At 39.9% G+C, this 22,500-nt stretch overlaps 2 protein-coding genes across 2 annotated transcripts in view; one reads left to right on the top strand and one right to left on the bottom strand.

The window, feature by feature from the left end:
- The window catches only part of gsap (gamma-secretase activating protein), a 43,110-nt gene extending 36,296 nt beyond the window's left edge, over nt 1-6,814 (top strand). Inside the window, exons 28-32 of the mRNA XM_079654170.1 lie at nt 470-589; nt 2,135-2,196; nt 4,071-4,175; nt 4,846-4,942; nt 5,255-6,814. Coding sequence (XP_079510296.1) covers nt 470-589; nt 2,135-2,196; nt 4,071-4,175; nt 4,846-4,942; nt 5,255-5,355 — 485 coding nt within the window. The 3' untranslated portion in view covers nt 5,356-6,814. The remainder of the gene's footprint in view (nt 1-469; nt 590-2,134; nt 2,197-4,070; nt 4,176-4,845; nt 4,943-5,254) is intronic.
- Nucleotides 6,815-10,703: 3,889 nt separating this feature from the next.
- Nucleotides 10,704-22,500, bottom strand: part of ccdc146 (coiled-coil domain containing 146) — a 42,689-nt gene continuing 30,892 nt past the window's right edge. Inside the window, exons 18-22 of the mRNA XM_079655689.1 lie at nt 21,247-21,357; nt 19,408-19,545; nt 18,068-18,193; nt 14,943-15,065; nt 10,704-11,976 (exon numbers count right to left, since the gene is read on the bottom strand). Of these exons, the coding sequence (XP_079511815.1) occupies nt 11,776-11,976; nt 14,943-15,065; nt 18,068-18,193; nt 19,408-19,545; nt 21,247-21,357 (699 nt within the window). The 3' untranslated portion in view covers nt 10,704-11,775. The remainder of the gene's footprint in view (nt 11,977-14,942; nt 15,066-18,067; nt 18,194-19,407; nt 19,546-21,246; nt 21,358-22,500) is intronic.

Genomic DNA, 22,500 nt, shown 5'->3' with positions numbered 1-22,500 from the left:
AATGTAATCAGTCACCTAATCTGAGTTTCATAATATAAAATAAATGTGTTTTACTAACATTGTAATCCTGCTAGTAACTGCCATTTTTTTGTAATTTAGCAGTAATCTGCGTCTTTTTTATGTAACTGTAAGAGAATAAAGGAAGCCAGTAGGGACAAATGATTGGGATTCAAACAATTTACTAGTTAAAAATATATTTCAAACGTTGTGTTTAGTTCTATAAAGCCAATGTTAGCAAGCAAACAGCTAAAGTAAGCAGGGTGTGTGATTAGCATTTTCCGTTGGCACGTTAGCATGCTGACGTTAGCATTAGGCTCAAAGTCTAAACACAGCCTCACAGAGCCACTAGCGTTGCTGCAGACTCTTACCTTTTTCTTTTATTTATTGTTTTCCAGAGCATCAAAAGCTAAAGTCTCTTTTTCATCTCCTTTTCTTCTCCGGCCCTTCTGTTCTCTCTCTGTCTCTGCAGGCTATCACACTTTATTAGCAGTGTTTGCTGTGCGCTGCCTCCCTCAGCCCACCTTCTTACAGTACGTTGACCACGGCTTCCTGCAGCTCACTGAGACCTTCGTGTCCCGCCTCATGACAGGTACACACACACACACACACACACACACACACACACACACACACACACACACACACACACACACACACACACACACACACACACACACACACACACACACACACACACACACACACACACACACACACACACACACACACACACACACACACACACACACACACACACACACACACACACACACATTTTGCTATTTATTTATTTCCATATGCGAGTAGAAAAATATTGTCAATTCATCATCCACTCTCGTCCAGACTGAAATAGCTCAACAAATATTTGGTGGATTTCCATTCGATTTTGTGCACAAATGCTTGTTCCACAGTCAGAGGATGAATTTGAATGTCTCTGGTGATTCTCTGAATTTGTATCTAGCGCTACCATTTAGGTTAACATGTGTGGCTTTAAGTGACATTTCTCAAATACTATTGGATAGAAAAATCATATAAACAACATTATTTCATTTCATCACCTTATGGAAAGGTCAGTTGCTAACGTTCGCTTCCTTTTAGAGTCATTGCTTGGCTTAAAAAAACTTGAATATTGTTTATTTTCCTTTCACACTGAGCACATTGTTGGAAGGACAAATATCTTGACTTGGCTCTGAGATCAACAGAACAGAAATACACTTGTAAACTCTTGATCTCGTTGTACTTTAACATGGTTCTTTCTCATGAAGAGAACAAACAAAGATGAAAAGATTATTTATTTAAAGGCCAGAGTCCAAATGCTTCGGACTTCAAAGTGAGAGCAAAGGATATTTCAGAGCTTTGAAGTACCAGGGTTCATGCATCACATCAAATGAGTGTATAATTATTCAAATGTCTACCACTTTATCCTGGGCAATTTGCTGGGCAGGTGTGCTCTTTCTGCCTCATTACAAACACATACAAACATATACTCTCATCTGGAATTCCGAATGCAACTAGTCTTACTTATCTTGGTTATAGACTTCTGACATGCTGGCAGGAACCACTTGTATCATGAAAACTAGAAAAAGGAAGTTTTATGCTCTTGAAACGCCTGTACAAAACGTTATGATAATCCATCCAATAGTCGTTGAGATATTTCACTGGGGCATTGTTTGCTAATTAGATTTCAAGGTAACCCTAGATGAACTACATTACCCATAAGGCATCGTTGCACCAGGAGAGGGGCTGCTGAAGCAAAGGATCTCTGAGGCTCACTACTCCATTTCCTTTTTGAATGAATAGATATTTCTGCACCACAACAAGCACACCTTCTGGGAGTTTTTTAAACTCCAAAATAAAAAACTCGGGCTGACTCAGGGTCTTCATGCTTCAGGGATCAGACTTGTTTATGGATAAAAATGTGTCTGTTTTCTATAAAAGTTGTAGTTTTATCAATTTTGGACTTGTTTTGCATTTATTTTAAATGAACAGCAAAACAACTTAAATCCCATGTTTCTGTTGTTTCAAAGGATTTTGAGCTACTAATAGCTATAAAAAGAGAAGGTGTGACTTTGCATTATTTGTCCTCCCCTGTTGTCTAAAAAAGTAATTACCATTTCTTTTACTTTCTCTTTAGATTTGGACAACAGTGACGCCAACGAGCGACTGAAGTTCAGCATACTTAAGAGACTCCCTGAGGTACTGCTGAGTCAAAGATGAGTTTTTTTTAATGAAGGGCAAGGAGTAGTTTAGAATAGTTTTCCATCCTAATGACGACACTTTGAATGTACAAACCTGGGAGTATCAAGCTGAAATGTATCTGCAAATGACCGGGCTGAATTTCGCAGTCAGTAAAACAATTCATGAGGCTTAAATGTAATCCCATCTCTTTGTGAGGGGGACGTTTGGATGTCTCTGTGAACGGTTCTCTCCCCCAAACTTCCTATTCTGAGCTAATGTAGAGTTATTTTTGGTATCTTCTCCCTCAAACCCCCTCAAGCCAATCATAAAGCTCTTGTGTAACTGTGTGTGTGTGTGTGTGTGTGTGTGTGTGTGTGTGTGTGTGTGTGTGTGTGTGTGTGTGTGTGTGTGTGTGTGTGTGTGTGTGTGTGTGTGTGTGTGTGTGTGTGTGTGTGTGTGTGTGTGTGTGTGTGTGTGTGTGTGTGTGTGTGTGTGTGTGTGTGTGATCCGTCCGCATCGTGGTCAGAGGAATGTCAAGTGCTTGCCGTCTGTTTTTCCTGCCTGTCAGACTTCTCTTGGCAGGCAGGAGAGATTTATCAGGCACAGCACAGCACAGCTACAAAACAAAGAATGTTTTAACAAACTTAAGAAATGTTCAATTTAGGGAACCCTATCGGCTTCATAATTCTTACTATACTGATCTTCAACCTCCATTGAATAGTCCTTCATAATATAAATAACGAATGAAAGAGATATGCTAGCTCTTTAGCCGCTCAACTAGCCTATAACGCTAGTGTTTACTAAGTGGAGATTTTGAATAATTGAACTAAATAAAGTAGTTCTTACGTAGAAATAAGTTCCTTTATAAAGGTATTAATCAAGTATTCACACCTAGAATTAGTTTGGTTTAAACCAGGGGGGTCAAACTCAAGGCCCGGGGGCCAAATCCGGCCCGCGACTTCATTTTATGTGGCCCGCAAGAGCTTGCAAAGATTATAATACGTTTATTATACGGTTACATGCCACTTTACAGAAGCAGGTTGCCCATAAACTACATGTCCCACAATGCATCTCATTTTGTGACATGCACACTGAAGAGACTTGCAATTATTTGCCCTAGACTTCTACTTTCAGACGTAGTTAATTACGAAGTTATTACCCTATCCAATAATAATCCAATTCAGAGGCAATAATGTAATATAATACATTATTTTATATATATATTATATATTTATATATGTATATTTATATACTTACAACCGGCCCTTTGAGTGCAACCATAATGCTAATGTGGCCCGCGATGAAATTGAGTTTGACACCCCTGGTTTAAACGCTCTGTAGATAACGGACTAAATTAGCGATAGCTGGCTAACCTGTATAGTGAGAAAAAAAGATACTCTGGAATACTGCCAATACATTTGCTTGATTAAAAAATCTGTATCAATGTAAATACCTTTAAAAAAAACTAAACATAATGGCATAAAATCTGCCAAATGTCCAAATAGCGTTAGCTTAGTTAGCATAATCAGACATTGCAATGCTAAACTGTGAATGCTACTACACGTTTGTAACATATTGCAACCCCATGGACTGACCTTGAGACCGCTATGTTTTATTTACTACAGTTTTGCCCCAAAAAATATTTCTCTTGAATCCCTCATTAGCAGTCAGCTCCTCGAGAATAGTTTTCAGCTCCAGTTGGCAACATATAGACTATAGAGGGACAGATGTTCCTTTGCTTCGGGGAATAATTTCTTGATGACAACATGAGCAACATGCCTAAAATGTTAACTTTGGTGTGTGTGTGTGTGTGTGTGTGTGTGTGTGTGTGTGTGTGTGTGTGTGTGTGTGTGTGTGTGTGTGTGTGTGTGTGTGTGTGTGTGTGTGTGTAGCCTATGGAGCAGAGGATCTACCATATGTGGGACCATCCTGTCAGTTCAGCTTGGATCTCCAGAGATTATGTCAGGACTCAGCTGGAGAAACTCAACAAAAGCAAGGTAACGCAGCAAAGTGTCACACATACTGCGGAGAATACACACCGACACATACCTGAAGCCCTCCACACATCTAACACAGCATTCGCTAATTAGCAAAAAGTAAAATACCTCAGAGACTGGTGTGATGATGACTAATTGTCCAGTATTCCTACAGCATAGGAAGAAAGAACCTAAGGATACCAAACATTTGCTGCTTCCAGCTCTTCACTTATGAAGATGTAACACTTTATATTTGTATGAATTGAATAGGTTTTGAAAAACTTTTTGAAGGCATCTTCTTCGACTGAGGACACTTGTGAGTGGCCATTATCACAATTTCCTGACAAGAAATCATCGCAGCCGCACCATTTTAACGCCAGAAACTTTTTTGTGACACTTTCAAAAAAGAAATCTTCCTAGACTTTTTCTTTCATCCAATGTGTTTTAAAAGTGAACCCATCTGTTCAGCTTACACATCATCTATGCACTCCATGATGCTAATGACTAGTCGGCTAATAGGCTAGTAGTGGACCCAGTAGCATTTGTGTGCAATGGTGGATAAGTAGAAATGAATACAAAAAAGCTGCCATACAACATTATCCAGAAGTTTTTTAGATTTGCCGCAGAATTGTTTTTGACTTGAGAGAAAACCTTCATATTATCCACAGTTGTGTTCTTCCCTCCTCTTCAGGGATTTGCATTCAGCAGCAGAGACAAGCCAGGCTTCAGACCTGAGTTCCTGCCTCTTACCTACCTGGCAAAAATACTCTCTGATATAGAGGAACAAGGTGTGTGTGTGTGTGTGTGTGTGTGTGTGTGTGTGTGTGTGTGTGTGTGTGTGTGTGTGTGTGTGTGTGTGTGTGTGTGTGTGTGTGTGTGTGTGTGTGTGTGTGTGTGTGTGTGTGTGTGTGTGTGTGTGTGTGTGTGTGTGTGTGTGTGTGTGTGTGTGTGTGTGTGTGTGTGTGTGTGTGTGTGTGTCGTCTGGTTTTGATACAAGGGCCTTTGATGGATTAAGAGTGCGTGCTGCTTGGTCCGAAAAAGCAAGGAAGTGGAAGAGAGGAAGGAAGTGTCTGGTGTTTTATCCTCTCCCTGTGTTGCAGCTCCGAACCCTTTCGAGGAGCAGGAGAACGTGGACGCCAGATTCGTGGAGGAGACGGCTCTGAAACAGACACTAATGCTGCTGGGCTTTGAGGGAAAATGAAACGGGAAGGGCGGATGGAGGGAGAAACAGATGAGGGGGAAAACGTGTCTGAGAGAAAAGTCATCATCGACTCGGCCTTGAGGATAAGTAACCGACGGGTGGATGACGGGGGAGATTGAAAGGCCGAGCGCTCGTAAACAAGCTCTCACTGTTCGATGATAGATGGGCGGAGGAAAGATGCAGGGAGACGCCCAGAAAAGAAAGATGGAGGGGAGAATATGAGGCAGAAGGGACGAAATCATTTATTATAGTAAAAACGAAGGCATGGATGGAACAATATGGACAGTATACTGAAAACACTTTAATTAAATGTATCATGGCAACAGATTTCACGTGAGGTTCATTGAAAGCAATACTATTAAGTTGAAGCTCATATTTTAAATTTAATATTACTCCTTTCACCTAACTTAATCTGTTGACATAATACATGTAATTAAAGTCAACCTTTCAGTTTTGTAAGTGTACAAAGCATTCAAACACAAACACGGGTAAATCTTCCCGGAAGTTGATTTAACAGCTCAATTCTTTATAGAAAATCAATAACGCCAGCAGCGATTAATATGAATTGTTGCAGCAACAATTCTCTCCATAACTTCTCAATGTTTCTCTCATGCGATTTATGAATATTGATGTCAGACAGTGTTTATAAATCAAACACAGTGGCGTACTCCATCTACTTGATTACCCGCTGACACGAGCTCTGCACACACAGCGGTCGGTCAGCCGCTGTGCGTTCAGTCTGATATTAACTCTGAGTTATTCACGGTGTTTACAGCTCAATGGGATGAGGTATAACTCAGGGAGAGCACCTGGCAGATGTTTAATAACAACCCCCACAACCAGATATTAAGTTGTGTTAAACTATGAAGAAATATGTCTGTAATATTTGTAAAATGCACGGTTTGTTCCCGTCTGACGAATGGACGAAAAGGGCTGGGTGACATTTAAAATAATGGGAATTACCTGATGATTTTTGAGAAATATGACAATTTGTTTCTACCTATTTCCGACACTAATACTCTATGTATGAACTGTAGCTTATGATGAAGCTATACACACCATCAGATCAGCAAAGACAGTACTGGGTTAATGATGAGTCCTTAGGAACGGAAATTGAAAAAAAAAAAGACTGACTACAAATGTTTGGTTTGAATTATGACGCAGCTCTTACTGTAAGTGGAGAAATGTGTGTGTGTGTGTGTGTGTGAGAGTCTGTGTGTGTGTGTGTGTGTGTGTGTGTGTGTGAGAGAGACATGTGTTCAATCCTAGACGGAGTTGGCACCATCTGAGACTAAATACCAGAGATCAGGATATTTACATCTCATGTCTTACTTTGATTTGAGAAATCACAGCACATTCCTCTGGGGGGGAAAAGGGCTTACATAATCTCTTGTGTTTCTTCTATTCAAACGAAATCAGTTTTGTAAGATGATCTGTAAATAAAGAGATTTTTTCCCAAGTTTGCTTTATTATTATTATTCTTGTTGTACGGCCATACTTTTTTGAAGAACATGGTGTACAGGGAGGCTCAGTGGCAACAGAGAGGACTTGGCTGTCGTTGTTTCCAGTTGATTTCCTGAGAACACTGAAAACTTCAGAGCCTGAGTTTCATCGTGGAGCTAAGAGATGAATTAGGAAATGATCTCAGCTGGCAGTCAGATAGTTTGTTGCTTGAAAAGCTCAAGGAGGAAGTGAGCTCTTCGATTCTCGAGAGTACCACTTTAAACTTTGACTGAAAACAAGCTGTGACATTTAACGAAGGACACACACATCACGCTTTTCTACAGCGTTGTCATGCAATACATTACATCAGTGCTAAATGACTCAATGTTTTTGTTGTACTTGTTTAACCACGTCGATACAATCATCTCAAATCATTTATCTTCTGGGGAATTCCTCTGTTAATGTGAATAAATGACTCATTCCCCACCTTAGCATCCTCCACACTCTGCTATGCCGGCAGTGTTATGTAGCCAGTAATAGGCACACACTGCTCTCACCGTTAGCGTGCAATGTATGACATACACACACACACACACACACACACACACACGCATAGGGAGGACAGGGCTGCCTCAAAATCAGATCAACTCCACCTGTTGCCTTCTTGAACTATTTAAGAGGTTGGCTAACAAAGTGTGTTTTGTTATATTTGGTTATGTGTGCCTGACATACTGTAGCCCCACATCTCTGCTTAAAACTAATTATTTTAACAGTGTATCTTGAAACTTGCTATTTCAACTGTTTATCCATTAATTTTAGGCATGGCGATGAGGAGGTGTCGGCGTTCTGGCGATTTACTCTGGGAGTCCCAGCAGCTTCTGCTGAAGCCAGTCCCCAACTCCGGGGACTTCCAGCCGGGGACTTCGGGTGGCAGTATACGCCGTGAAGTTGTTTGCGGCCTGCCAGTAAACCCAAAGCAGAAGAAGAAGAAGTGACTTCAGCGGCTTCATTTGCCTAATCCTCCCTCAGGGACTTATTCCGGTGTGAACGCGATCTGTACTTAGTTCCTGAGAACTAAAGAGTTCTCAGGAACTAAGTGTGTGCCTCTAGGTGCTTTCACACCGCAGTACTTTTCCCACAAAGTTTAATCAGAACTGAGAATTCTTTAGTTCTCATGAACTAAGTAGGGATGCTCCGATCGCCAATTTTGGGGCCGATCGCCGGAATCAGTATCGGCTGATACCGATCGCCGATCCGATCGAGTGGGCGGGTCCTAAACGGAAGATTTAAACATCACTTTAGTTTAAAACTCAGTTAATGGGGCTCATTCACTGGCGCTTCCACAAACAACAACCAACTTCATTATTACATTCAAATGAAGTACATTATTCAAGTTTACATTCACTTTGGATAATAACACGGGAGAAATGAGCGGAAGCTTCTCTTTTCCTCTCTCTCTCCCTCTCTCCCTCTCTCTCTCTCCTGACAGCCTGTCAGTATCTCATGCAGCTCACTGATCCAGTAATGAGTGACCTGACAGTGAAGAATAAATATATTTATAACTAGTTTAGCTTGTTCCAGAGGTAGATAAAGTAGCTAAGTGTGTTAGGTCTAACTCTTGTGTGTGTTGCTCCGCTCACCGGTCCGTCACAGCGGGTGGAGCTGCAGGATTTCTGCTTCACACACGTTGCATACCGCTATTTTGCTGTCTTTTTCGGACACCTTAAAATACTGCCAGACCGGTGAAGCCATTTTGGCGAGCTTGTTTTGCCGCGCACTGAGAAAAGTGTCATGTATTTTACGTCATGCAATAGGCTCTCGCGATCGGCATGTTTAGAGAGCAGCGATCGATCGTTAGAGAGTGAGTATCGGCCGATCTCGATCAGTGACCGATCGATCGGATCATCCCTAGAACTAAGTACAGATCGCGTTCACACCGGAATAAGTCCCTGGGGGAGGATCAGGCAAATGAAGCCGCTGACGTCACTTCTTCTTCTTCTGCTTTGGGTTTACTGGCAGGCTGCAAACAACTTCACGGCGTATAGTATTCCATAGACATATATAAACACTAGATGACTCACCCGCGCTGCTGGCCAATGGAGACCGACGTTGCCACATGGCGGCCATCTTTCCAAATGGCAGCTCGCTCATTCATAACATTATGTCTATGGTGCACTATTGAAATAACCATAGCTTGCTCAATTTTCAAACGGTTTGGTTTGTTATAAACATCAAAGATGTAGTTATGATACTTCATACTTTTAATTATAATCATGGACTTTTTTTTGTCAACATGTCTTGTTGTCTCCTGTATCATAGCCATGCTAATAACGTTTATAATAAACCAAACCGTTTGTAAATCAGTCAAGATTTCAGCGAGTTAAGAGTATTTTTGTGCAGATCACTCAACTTACAACAGCTGTACTGTAGCAGTAGTTGTTGACTGTGGCAAGATGGCCACCGGTGAGCTACGCTGGCGACTCCTCCTTGAGCCATCTAGCCTTTATATGTCTATGGCGTATACTGCCAGCCGAAGCCCCCGGACGGAATTCCCCGGATTTGGGGACTGGTTTCAGTAGAAGCTGCAGACACCTCCTCATCTCCACCGCTCCCATGTTTTCTTTTGTGTTGCCATAAGTTAGTCTCTCTGCGTTTGTGCGCTGGGCTAATGCTAATAATGCTAATGAGAGGATAATAAATGGCGGCTTCACAAAACTTTTTGGGAGTTTTACGGGGCGTAGTTTGCAATCCGCCCAGCCAATCAGAAATAGGAACCTTTGTCTCCCACAAAAGTACGTGCTCTCTAGCAGGGACGGAAAAGGGGGTAAAAAGGTCCGTTTTTTTTTCGTGTGAACCATAGACTGTATAAAGGTGTGAACGCAACATTTCGTTACTATATCGGAACTAAAGTGGGAAAAGTACTGCGGTGTGAACGCGCCTCTTAGGTCTCCAAACGAGAGGGAAAGGTAAGTGCAAAATAAAACAGGAAGTTCAATGACAGTAGAGTAGACATGAGTGACTGCAACTTGACAAGTGAACAATGAGACTAAACATGCACCTACATCTAAACATAAACTATAATTAAACATGAAACCTGATAAATAACTTAATAATAAATACATTAACAAACATGGCGGGATATAACAGCCCTTTAGCTAATGTTTTTAGCTTTTTGCTAACTAGTTTTAATGTGCTCTCAAATGCAACATCTTACAAACCATTGAAGTGGGTGTTCATTTAGCACCTGTTAGCTTACATTTATTAGGAATACTTTTGATCAATCATAGCAATTTTTATTATATTTTAATGTTTATTTTATTATAATTATCAACAATAATTAATAATGAACAATTATTACATTTTTTAAATTATAAATTAATTAACAATACATTTGTTATACTATTATTTATATATTTTTGTGTTGACTTCACATTAACTGGGCTCACTACCACACACATGCTCACAGGCAGCATAGTCTATTACCTCATTGACAGGAATCTGCTTTCGCCTCAAGCTCAGATCAGCCGATAGAACAACTTCCAGTAAATTCGTTGAAGCTTCAAAGCGACATGGTTTTCGGTCACTAACGGACAGAGCTCCACTTTTATCCTTACTTCACTTCGACTCTTTTCAGACTGCCATCTCTTATTCCTCTTCATTAAAAATCTCCTCTGTCATTCTCTATGCTCTTTCATTGCCTGATACTGACTCTATATTTACATTGATCATTTCAGACATAAAGCAGGCGCCCTTAGCCCGGCTTAAATTTAAACCCGTTGCAATTTATTCATCCGTTGAAGATTACAAGTGGGAGGGATGAAAGGGCAACAGGACAGAAGAGTATTCAGACTTATTTCAGTGTACCGAAAAATGAAATGATCCAAAAAAAAAGACAAGGACAAAGCTTTTACAATTTTCGGACCAGCATATAAATCTGTAGTGTTTAATATTCCATCATTATGTCTGGACCTCTACTTATGCATAATCTGAAACACTTGTTTTAATCATATATTGGTTCTTGTGTGTGTGTAGGGTTAGTTGAAATAGAGGTCACATACTTCCGTCCTTGTTTGACCGTTTGAAAAGCAATAAATATACTTTTTATAACAGGCAGGACAATGATTTTCTATTAAGAAATGAGAAAGAATAAACACAAATCATGACACATCACAGACATACTGTAAAGGAAACAAATAGTTTTTTTGGGTGGAAATTATGTAACAGAGAACAAAGCATCAGCTCCCATGTCCTCAGTCACCCCTTCAAAGTATTTCGTGTTATTGCAAGCCAGAGTGTAAACAAGCCTTTGCCGGTAACTTTAAAAAAAATCCACCAAATTACAACCAGATGCAGTACACATGAACTGCTTTTAAATGACTGAACGACAGTGGTATGCTGGACACTGAGGAAACAAACATTCACAAGAAGTAGGAGTGTCACTGAGAGGTGTGTCGGAGAGCAGAGATACAAAAACATGTGTGATACAAAGAGAAACATCACTGAAATCCACCGGAAAATATGTTTCATATTCAGATTATTTTACATTTGAATAAATTGTATGTCCTTATGGTGTCGAAGGAGGACAGGCATGATTATATCTGATGTACAACAGGTGCAGTTATTAAGCATCTCCATGTATGGTTTTTTTGCGTTGAGTCTGTAAAAAACAAAGTTCAAAAAGGAAAAAACCAACAAATAGGAATACACTATATCTATTTTGTCTGTTTGATTTGTTCTATGTCCTATATATATTCATGTTGCACTGTTGGAGGTGCCTGTGACTTAAGTTTTTCATTACCATATCAAGGTTCCCATATTGATTATGGGATGCTGTAATAATCTGTTTAGTGTTTCAGCCAATCAGAGACATGGTCTGTATATATCTGAGACCTATAATATATTGATGAAAAACAGTATAATAGGCGACCTTTGAAATAAGACAAAACACCCACTGGTTGGATACAAGTGTATTATTTCCTAGATGTCTAAGGGTTGGAGCGTTGGCTTGCGGATGTGTCTCATGTTGGCCCCTGGCTGGGAGGGCTTGAAGGGGGCCAGGGCTCCGTAGGGTTTGGGCAGAGGGAGGGGGCCGGTCTGCGGGACGTAGGCGTTGGGACGGGATTCAGCCGTGGTGTACTCTCCATTAGGCAACTGGTTCCACTGCTCCTCTTCAGCCAGCTACACACACACACACACACACACACACACACACACACACACACACACACACACACACACACACACACACACACACACACACACACACACACACACACACACACACACACACACACACACACACACACACACACACACACACACACACACACACACACACACACACACACACACACACACACACACGCACTTAATATTTGATGTTAATCGGCATGACCTTGGACTAAAAGGTTAGAATTTAATTTAACTGAATTTTGATCATGCCAATAATCAGAAAGGCTCGTTAAAGGGATTGAAGTTTGATCTGCAGAATGACTGCACATTCTTACTTCTTGTTTATATAAAATATTTTATTTTAATATTTTAATAATTCGAAAAATAGTCACGAAAACCAATTTCCCCTGAGGTTATGAAAGATTTCTGATTCTGATTAGCGACTGACAGTTTGATTTAATACACAAACATAATGCGTGGGTAGTGTGATTTTAAATATCTCAAATTATGTTTTTGTCAGAGGACTAAGGCTAGAAGTAATTTAAATAAATAATAATAATAAACTTTATTTGTCTAGCACCTTTCATAAAAAAAATGCCATCTATTTTCACACAATTAAGAAAAATACAATTATAAAAACCTGAATCACCTCGTGTGCTGTTCTATGTGAACTCTAATAAAACTATATATGAATATAAATACAGAATACTGACAGTGGCTGCCAAAATTCATTTGACCCAATATGGATGATGGATCAATTAGTAACCATGGCGGCCTCCTGCTGTGAAAATTAAAAAATCTCCCAGCAGTGCGCGCTCGTCCCCGTGACGCCCAACAACAGCATGCAAATGAACTGTGGCTAAATGAGAGCGAGACTTCAAAGAGACGGACGTTTTCTCAGCGTACAAACAGTTTATCCTCTGGCATGTGATCTAAGGGCTGCACACAAAACAAGGAGCAACGGCTTTGGATGCAAAAAGAAAAAGAAAAAAATATATATATATAGCATAGTAACTGCCAATAAGGAAAGAACACTTCCTCCTTATCGGGCTGTCAAAACACATTTACACTTCAAGAAGGAGCGAGAAATGCATGATTAATAAGGACATTCAGACACATTTCAGTGTGCAGGTGTATTCCTATTTGTAGGTAGAGTATTGTGGTGTTTCTCTGGGCCGGGGGCTACAGGCGGTGTAATAAAGTGTGTGAGGAAATGGAGCTGGGTGTAAGAGCAGACATGCGGCACACACTGCTTTCAGGTAATCCCTGTGTGAGTGTGTCTTTCAGAGGTGGGAAGTAGTGGAGTACAAATACTTTTTTACTGTACTTAAGAACATGTTTCTGGTATCAGTACTTTACTCCACTACTTATTTTTCTGACGACTTTTTACTTTAACTTCTTACATGTTGAAAACAAATACCTGTACTTTCTACTTCTTACATGTTGAACACAAATACCTGTACTTTCTACTTCTTACATGTTGAACCCAAATACCTGTACTTTCTACTTCTTACATGTTGAACTCAAATACCTGTACTTTCTACTTCTTACATGTTGAACCCAAATACCTGTACTTTCTACTTCTTACATGTTGAACACAAATACGTGTACTTTCTACTTCTTACATTTTGAACCCAAATACCTGTACTTTCTACTTCTTACATGTTGAACACTAACACCTGTACTTTCTACTTCTTACATGTTGAACACAAATACCTGTACTTTCTACTTCTTACATGTTGAACACAAATACCTGTACTTTCTACTTCTTACATGTTGAACACAAATACCTGTACTTTCTACTTCTTACACGTTGAACACAAATACCTGTACTTTCTACTTCTTACATGTTGAACACAAATACCTGTACTTTCTACTTCTCACATGTTGAACTCAAATACCTGTACTTTCTACTTCTTACATGTTGAACACAAATACCTGTACTTTCTACTTCTTACACGTTGAACACAAATACCTGTACTTTCTACTTCTTACATGTTGAACACAAATACCTGTACTTTCTACTTCTCACATGTTGAACTCAAATACCTGTACTTTCTACTTCTTACATGTTGAACTCAAATACCTGTACTTTCTACTTCTTACATGTTGAACTCAAATACCTGTACTTTCTACTTCTTACATGTTGAACTCAAATACCTGTACTTTCTACTTCTTACATTTTTAACACAAATACCTGTACTTTCTACTTCTTACAAAGTTGAACTCAAATACCTGTACTTTCTACTTCTCACATGTTGAACACAAATACCTGTACTTTCTACTTCTTACATGTTGAACACAAATACCTGTACTTTCTACTTCTCTCATTTTCCAAACAGGCTGGTTCCTTTAGTCTGAATGTGTGTTTGGTGGCGTGATCATTATTATTTAGAGTCATTGCGTGCCTATTGATTTGAACACGATCCGTGTATCCATCATTTCCTGGTCTTCTCTAAAGAAGAGGGACCAATGAAAACGTTGTCATGTTGCCGTTGGTCACCATGGAAACATTCATTAGCTAACAATGACATTATTGTTCTATTAATATAAAGGGAGGTCAGGTACTCTTTAAAACAGCTGCTAGTTATGGGTACTTTTTACTGAAGTACATTTCAAAGCCTCTTTACTTTGACTTGAGTCAAGAAGTTTAGTCAGTACTTCTACTTTCACCAGAGTATCTTTAAACACGAGTATCTGTACTTCTACTTGAGTAAAGGATGTGTGTACTTTTGACCTCTCTGGTGTCTTTCCTGGTCGGACAGCCTCCACGCTGCCCTTCTTGCCCCATGTGTGTGCATGTGGTGAAACCTCCTGTTTGATCGGTCTGTGCATGTTCAGACTCTTTTGTCCGCCAGAACTTTAATCGAATCCTGCCCTGCGTCTCTTTCTTTGTCACTCTATCTTCTTTTCACGGCCCTCGGCGCTTTAATCAATTTGTGACCAGTGTGTGTGTGTGTGTGTTTCTGTACCCTCTCCCGCTCCTCTTTGTCCCTCCGTCTCCTCTTCCTGTCTCGGAGCATCCTCCTCCACTCCTTCTCTAACTCGGGGCATGTTGGCAGGCCCTCCTCCGGCTGCCTCTGGCACCTGTCCATCTGGAAACACAGGGGCAGAGCAAAACTCACTTTGTATTCCTGTCGCCTCGGCCACTCTTCGCTCAATTCAATTCTAACGGCGGCCAAAAACAGATGGTCCTATTACAGTCAGAAATTGGGAAAGTTATGCCTCTGCATCCTGTGTCTGCGGCAAACATCAGCTGCAGGGCGTCTGCAGGTTATTAACACGCGTCTCTTGAAAAACATTTACAAAGCAGATGAGAAACAATCTAATTTTATTAGTTTAATATCATATTTACACAGAGACAGTGAGACTTTCTGTTCAAACAACTGTCAGAATATTTAAACGTCTTGCTCAAACGATGATTTTGCTCATGGCCTTACCTCAAGACTGACTAAATGAAAGCTGGTTTCTATTTTTATACTCAAACTCAACAGGAGCATTTTGTAAAGGAATGGCATTATAATTGGTATGGTAGTGAGTGGCTGATGGAATGAGTTGTTAATGGAAGATTTCAATCAAAAACAAACATGAGGTTTAGCTTAGTCACTTCTGAATGTAATGTATATTAAAAATAAAGCTCCTTGCAAAGCTGATGTAAAGATTGAAAATGTAAATATAATATATATATTGTATGAGTTTAGTCAGTACATCTTTCTAAACCACCATACACGTTCTGCGTAACAAATGGCTAACCGTAATTAGCGACTAGCTTGTTAACATAGTGTAGCATTTAGCGGCTGAAAAAAAGGCTATATTTTCCTCCAACAGAGATAAAAGGAGAGTCAATGTTAGCATCGGACTGATTGCATGAATATGGCTTTGAAGCAAGTCGTTTTCTACCAAAAGATGTACGGGAATTGAAAAATAACAGGAACACCAGCATGGCTTTGCAGATATCGAATTAGCTTTTTAGCTCGCAATTAGCTTTAGCTTGCAATTAGCTTTAACAAAAACATTTAAATGTAATCTTCTCATTCAATAAGCAAGTTGAGACTATTAAGAGGTTAACTTACTGTTCTTTGAAAGTGATAAAAACAGGTAACAGCAAAAACAAGTGAGGTAATATTTCAACTTAACAGGCTAGGATAAGTAGCTTGAATGTCAATAAGAATAGGATTTCTCTTGGTTGCTAGGTGCACGGAAGTTGCCGCTGGTGCTAAGAGGTTTATTTTTAAATTAGGGCTTCATTCCAAAAACACACGGTCACAATTCCTTTATTAATCCCATTTTGGATTATTAGTATGAAGTGTATGAAATGCAGTGGAGAACCGTCAGGGCCTTCAAGGTATTCAGAGAATACCCTGGAACACTCAGATAAAACAAACAAAAAATCGATTTAATTATATAAATAAAATGTATGTAAAATGAATAGATGAGAATGTTATCTGTGTTGTTGATCTGTAATATTACAATGTTACGTTGATTTGTTTGTCCTTCTCGGTCCATGCACTACGCATTTCAGTGGTTTTGTGCAACCAATCAGATCTGTTTCTGGGTCTCTGGGTAGAATGTCCTTCCACCAAGGTATTCTACATTCTTGATAGAATGCCCTGGCCGTTGCACTGAATGAGAGCGTACGTTTGGACTGACAGTTTGATCAACCAATCATATATTGATTTGTAGCCAATGGGCGTATTCTTTCAGAGTTCCCCTCGGTTCCAGGTATTCTAGAAGGCCCGCTAGTTAACTGGCTCGAGACAGAGGATCTAGATCAGGGGAGTCAAACTCAATTTCACCTCGGGACACGTTAGCATTATGGTTGCACTCAAAGGGCCAGTTTTATATATAAGACTATATAAAAATACATATATAAATATTTAATATATATAACATAATGTGTTATATTACATGATTGCCTCTGCATTGGATTATTATCTGATAGGGTAATAACTTCATAATTAACTACGTCCGAAAGCAGAAGTCTAGGTCAAATAATTGCAATTCTCTTCAGTGAGAACGTCACAAAATGATTTAAAAAGTAAAAAACAAAAAACAAAAATGATATTTTGGAAAAAAAGTTACAATTTGGAGAAAAAAACAGATTCTGAGAAAAAATTAATATTTGGAAGAAAAAAAGTCAAATTCTGAGAAAAAAGTCGAATTTGAGATGCATTGTGGGACATGTAGTTTATGGGCAACGTGCTTCTGTAAATCGGCATGTAACCGAATAATAAACATATTATATTCTTTGCAACTCTTGTGGGCCACATAAAATGAAGTCACGGGCCGGATTTGGCCCCCGGACCTTGAGTTTGACACCCCTGATCTAGATAAATGCCACGGGGCAATTCATATGCCCTTTTATTGTTTTTAACGTTGAAATGGCGAGTGCAACAGGTGAAGATGATGTTGTTGCGGAATTGTTGTGAGTACCCTTTTCAAGACGACAATTCAGTGAAAAGACGGACATTATATATATTATATTATATATATATACTGATGAAATGGTGGAAAGTGTGAATCCATAATATTTATTTTAGAGGTATAAAAAAAGACTGCTAATTTTGTAAAAATTCAAATAAAAACGTTTGACATTTGTCTGAGAGTTGTTCTCATACTGACAATGTTGTACCAATGTTTTTTTGTTTTTGTTTTATGTATTGTGTGGTATTGTCTTTAATAAATAATGATATTAATATGTTTTGATCGCCTGTAGTGATGCGCCTTGTAGTGATTTGGGTCCTGCAGAGTAAACCCTGTGGTGGGATTATTTGGGTCAAACAACATCAATTCTGCAGATAAAACCTGTTTAAAAAACATTATTCCAAGTGTAAATATTATATTATATTAATCCTGTCTCCTCTGTGCTTTCATTAACTGTGTTAGCCCGGATCCACAGTGTTGCATAGTGTCGTTTACTCTCATTGATTTTATTTATGAAAATAATCGTTGAATGGTATTTTGCTGAAAGACGGGACACAGCAAGTCAGTGGAGAGTCATGGGAATAATAAAAGGAAAGACAGTGGGGTTGCAGAGGGGGAAAATGTTCATCAGATGATTGTGGGTGCAGGGGGGTGATGGAGACCCCCCTCTGACCTGGAACTCCTTCTCTTTAATCTCCTGCTGTAGAGACAGAGCGGTGGCGTGCTTCATGGAGAGCTCTGCGGAGACGGCCATCAAGCGCTGGTTCGAGTCGATGACTTGAGTTCGGAGCTCATTCAACTAGAGGCAGAAACACACACACACACACACACACACACACACACACACACACACACACACACACACACACACACACACACACACACACACACACACACACACACACACACACACACACACACACACACACACACACACACACACACACACACACACACACACACACACACACACACACACACACACACACCGTCAGAACTCACAGTAGGGCAGGAAATATATCAATAACTGGTTGATACCGTGACAACAGACCCGATATTGTCTAAGATTTTGGATATGGTAATATTGTCATGGCTTTAAAGGCTGTATTACGGCAAAGTGCAGTACCAGAACATACCACACTGTCGTAGCTAAGATAAGAAGTTAAGAAGTAACTATCCCAAAATTGATCCAACAGAAGCATAAAAAGGCGTGGCATTGTACAATACAAATGTAAAGACTAGAAATAAACGACGAAGTAGAAAATATACATGTTGAATTACAAAATGTACAGTAACAAATATAAAGCAAGTTATTATATATACATAAGTATGTGAGGCATGGAGTATTATAGCCGTGGTTCTGATATTTGCATGTGGCCACTTATCCACATGACTAATGATTATAATCAAAAATCTATCTACAATATTGTCACAACATCAAGGTATTTGGTTATATACTGTATGCTCTTTCTTCATATGGAAAATGAGTCCACCTGTAGATTACTGTGCCTCAGAATCTGGCGATTTAGGAGTGAGAACAGTTTGCAGACAGAAGCTGAGTAGCTAATGATTCAACATGATTTGATTTAGATCTATGCTAATGCTAAATGATGATGAGGTAGATTTAATTACGGCATCCGATGTATCTTCATTAGTGTCATCATCACATGTTTCCACTATTTAATACATGCGATGAACCCTGTTCCACTGACTATTTATAGTCGTCGCAGCACAGTGAAATACAGACGAGAGGAAGAGGGAGGAAATGAAGTGTAATGCTCGGTGAACTCTTTGATGCCCACTGTGCTCCTCACATGGAGCGCACATGCTCCGAAAACAACGAGCGGGTGTGAAGGAGTGGAGTGAGTTAGTAGGTGAATGATATAACCAGTGTCTTGTGTGTGTTAATCCGAGTGTGGGAGTGTGTTCTTCTGTGTGTTTTGTTCTATCCGTGTGTGTACTCTGGCTAAGCCCCGTCTCTGTCCGTGTGCTGGAGGGTTTTTTTTTGTCTACCTTCTTTGCCAGTGAGAGTCGGTCCTGCTGGCAGTTCTCAGCCCGCTCGCTGAGAGGCTGCGAGAGCCGGGTCACCTGGTCCACCAGGAGCTGCTTCTCCAGCAGCCGCCTCTCCTGGTCTGATAGAGACATCTCCAGCTAAATGCATAGAGACACAATGATTACTGTCATTCATGTCTTGGAAGGAGGGGTAAAAGGGCAAGAAATATTACCTCAGTGGACGCATTTCATTCATTCTCTGCCACGAGGGGCTTCTCATTAAAACATTAAATGGGGGCTATATTAGGGCTCATTTGTGCCTTTGTTTCCATGCTTGAATGTTCAAAAAGGTCTTTATTTTTCTCATACTGCCTTTGTTGTGATTGGTCAACAGCTTAGAAATGTCCTTTCCCTTAGCCAATAACCAGGGTATGGCTGGGGTAGGCTACAGCCATACCAAGAAATGAGCCCCACCATGAAAAATTATGTTAAAGTAGCAAATTCAATTAAATAATAAGCAAAATGTTGAGAACACGGCTTGCGAAAATATACGGGTCGTGTCCACAACACACAAACTGATCCTGCTGTAACAACAAGTGCACGTTACCGATGCAATGTGGTTCAGACCATTCGGGCTTATGCGAGAAGAGGGGTGCAAGGAATAGTCTAAGTAGTGGGGGAGTCTTATACACTAAAGGTGTGGAAATTCTCTGGCATTATAATATCGTTGCGGCCGCGGTCAGATCAAAATGCCTCCGAATGCAATTTGAATAGACCTACAGCCAATCAGAGCAACGAAACGTTGGGTCTGCGTCATGCATTACTGATCAAGATCAATCGGAACCGCCATTCAGTATCCCCATTGGTTCTTCAACGTGTACTATCATACGTCACGTTCACAGTGATCCCTTTTTATTTACTATAACACAAATGTGCCGTTTTATTTCATACAGTTCCATTCTGATTGAGACAGGGAAATAATCTAAACCTCACGCGTGGCGTTTCACTGTCAAGGGGGGCGATATAGCGTGTATGTAATTACATTGCAAATACTGACTTGAGCCCCACCACTGGATGGGTTAGCCCTACCATGGATTACCCAACACAAATACTCTGGAGCCGCAACTGCCAATAACCTACAATGTGTTGGAGCGCTAGCCAATAGGAGCGCACGTGTTACATAGAGATCATGTCACGAAGTCAAGGAAGTAAACAAAGGAGTCCAATGGGTGGTGGGAGGTGTTTCAGCCAGTGGGAGAGAAACTCCCTCTGGAGGGAACTTTGGGATCTTACCCTTTGCAGACCATTTACATGCACTAAAAGGAGAAACTACAGGGAAGGGGAAACCCAAAGCTTAATTGGCTTTTTTGACAAATGACACAGATTTGAAGTATCTTGGGACCATGCAGTCAGTTTCTCAAGATTAAGATAGCTTCGATGTTCAGGAGGTTTTAACCTGGAGTCGAAATTATAGGCAGGCTTCTTATCCTCTTTAAAATCAGTCAAATCACGGAACAAAACAGTTTGGAAACAAACATCTGTCCTGAGGGAGGGGATACGAGCTTACGTTTGCTTAGCTTGTTTCTCTGATATTTCGGATCCAGATGTCAGATCATTAAAATCCTTCAACCGGTTAAAATATTCAATGAACAATTACCGTAGAAAAGGATACAATGACGAATGTGGAAATGGAATATAACAATAAGTTATAGGCGACCAAATAAAACGTACCATAATATTGATTGAAAGTCTTTCTCTGGGAAACATTTGAGTTTATGTAAGTAGTACCTATATAACAGGTCATTTTGGTATTTGTATACCATACCATGCATAGGGTGGGTTGCAAATACATGCTTGTACCTGTTCAATCTTCTTGATCAGTTCTACAGCCGTTGGGTCGTTTCCTTTCAGCACTTTGTAACCAATCGTTCGATTCAGACCTTCAAGTGTCTCGTCCCTGGCTTCTGACAGCTGAGAGACAGAGAGAGACAAAAACATGATGAGTCACACTGCATGTATATTAAGCTTTTACTTTACTGCACATGTAGACACATCTCCAGTCACTGTCATTAAGGTCTAGTAATAAAATACATTTCCCACAAGAGCAGACTTCACATAAATGAATAAGTAAACATGAAGAGAAACAAATCTCAGCTACTGTCTGTTTTGTCCTCCAGGTATTTAAGATCTGTGTTGCACAGGGGATTAAAAAAAAGAGTATGAGACATTTTCTCATCTAAATGTACTGTAGTGCTTATATAGGAGCTACTTCACACATGGTGACAAGCAACTGGCAAAGTGAGATAAAAGGCAGCACAATTTAAAACGCCACCGGAGGGACTGTTTTTATAATATTCTAAAATCCCTGTGGACAGCAGAAATAGAGAGGGAGGCAAGGATACACAAGATAGCACAAAAGACAAAAGACAGGCAGGAGGACAAGAGGAGACATGAAAATTAAAAGAGGGGACATTTCAGGCATTTTAGATTGAGGCCTTTGAGCGACACTCAAAAACAGCTGCAGTTAGTGAGGTGTAAAATATGTAGTGCGGACATTATTTATTGATCAACTTTTAAGATCAATGATAGAAAATTAGCATCTTATATATCAATTAAACATTGAGTTTTTTTTTTATCTCTAGCGATGCTATGGGACAGTTCTTTTTTTTTTTACAATTTTCAATCTTGAGAAGAAGAAGCCAGAGCCATCTTAAGTTGTTGGTCCGGGCAACACAAAAAGTTTCCTTGTTAAAATTCTAGTGGAGATCCTAACGTTTGGCAAAATACCAAAATATGTCAGGAAGAATAAAATGTGTTTACGATGTCTAGACTATTTCTATTCGATGGAACAGAAATCAAGAAAACAGCGTGTCTTGTATTTATACAGGAGTGGATGGTTGTCTTATTCAGAATATGATTTAATACAAACTGAAAAGGCAGTGGTAGACATGCAGACTTCCATCAAGGCCAAACAGTGCATTTGGCTGCTGCTGAGGATGGGACTATGATGTTCTTTAGATATCGGGCTATTCATGAGCTTCAAGTGGTAATGTGGAAACAATTGACGCTACAAATAAGATGTGTTAAAGTTCATAGAGTTTAAACAAGAAGTGG

The sequence above is a fragment of the Notothenia rossii genome, assembly GCF_949606895.1.
Source record: "Notothenia rossii genome assembly, chromosome: 10".
In the NCBI taxonomy this organism is placed as follows: domain Eukaryota; kingdom Metazoa; phylum Chordata; class Actinopteri; order Perciformes; family Nototheniidae; genus Notothenia; species Notothenia rossii.
The sequence above is the reverse complement of the archived record's forward strand: the minus strand, read 5'-3'. Positions and strand labels throughout refer to the sequence as shown.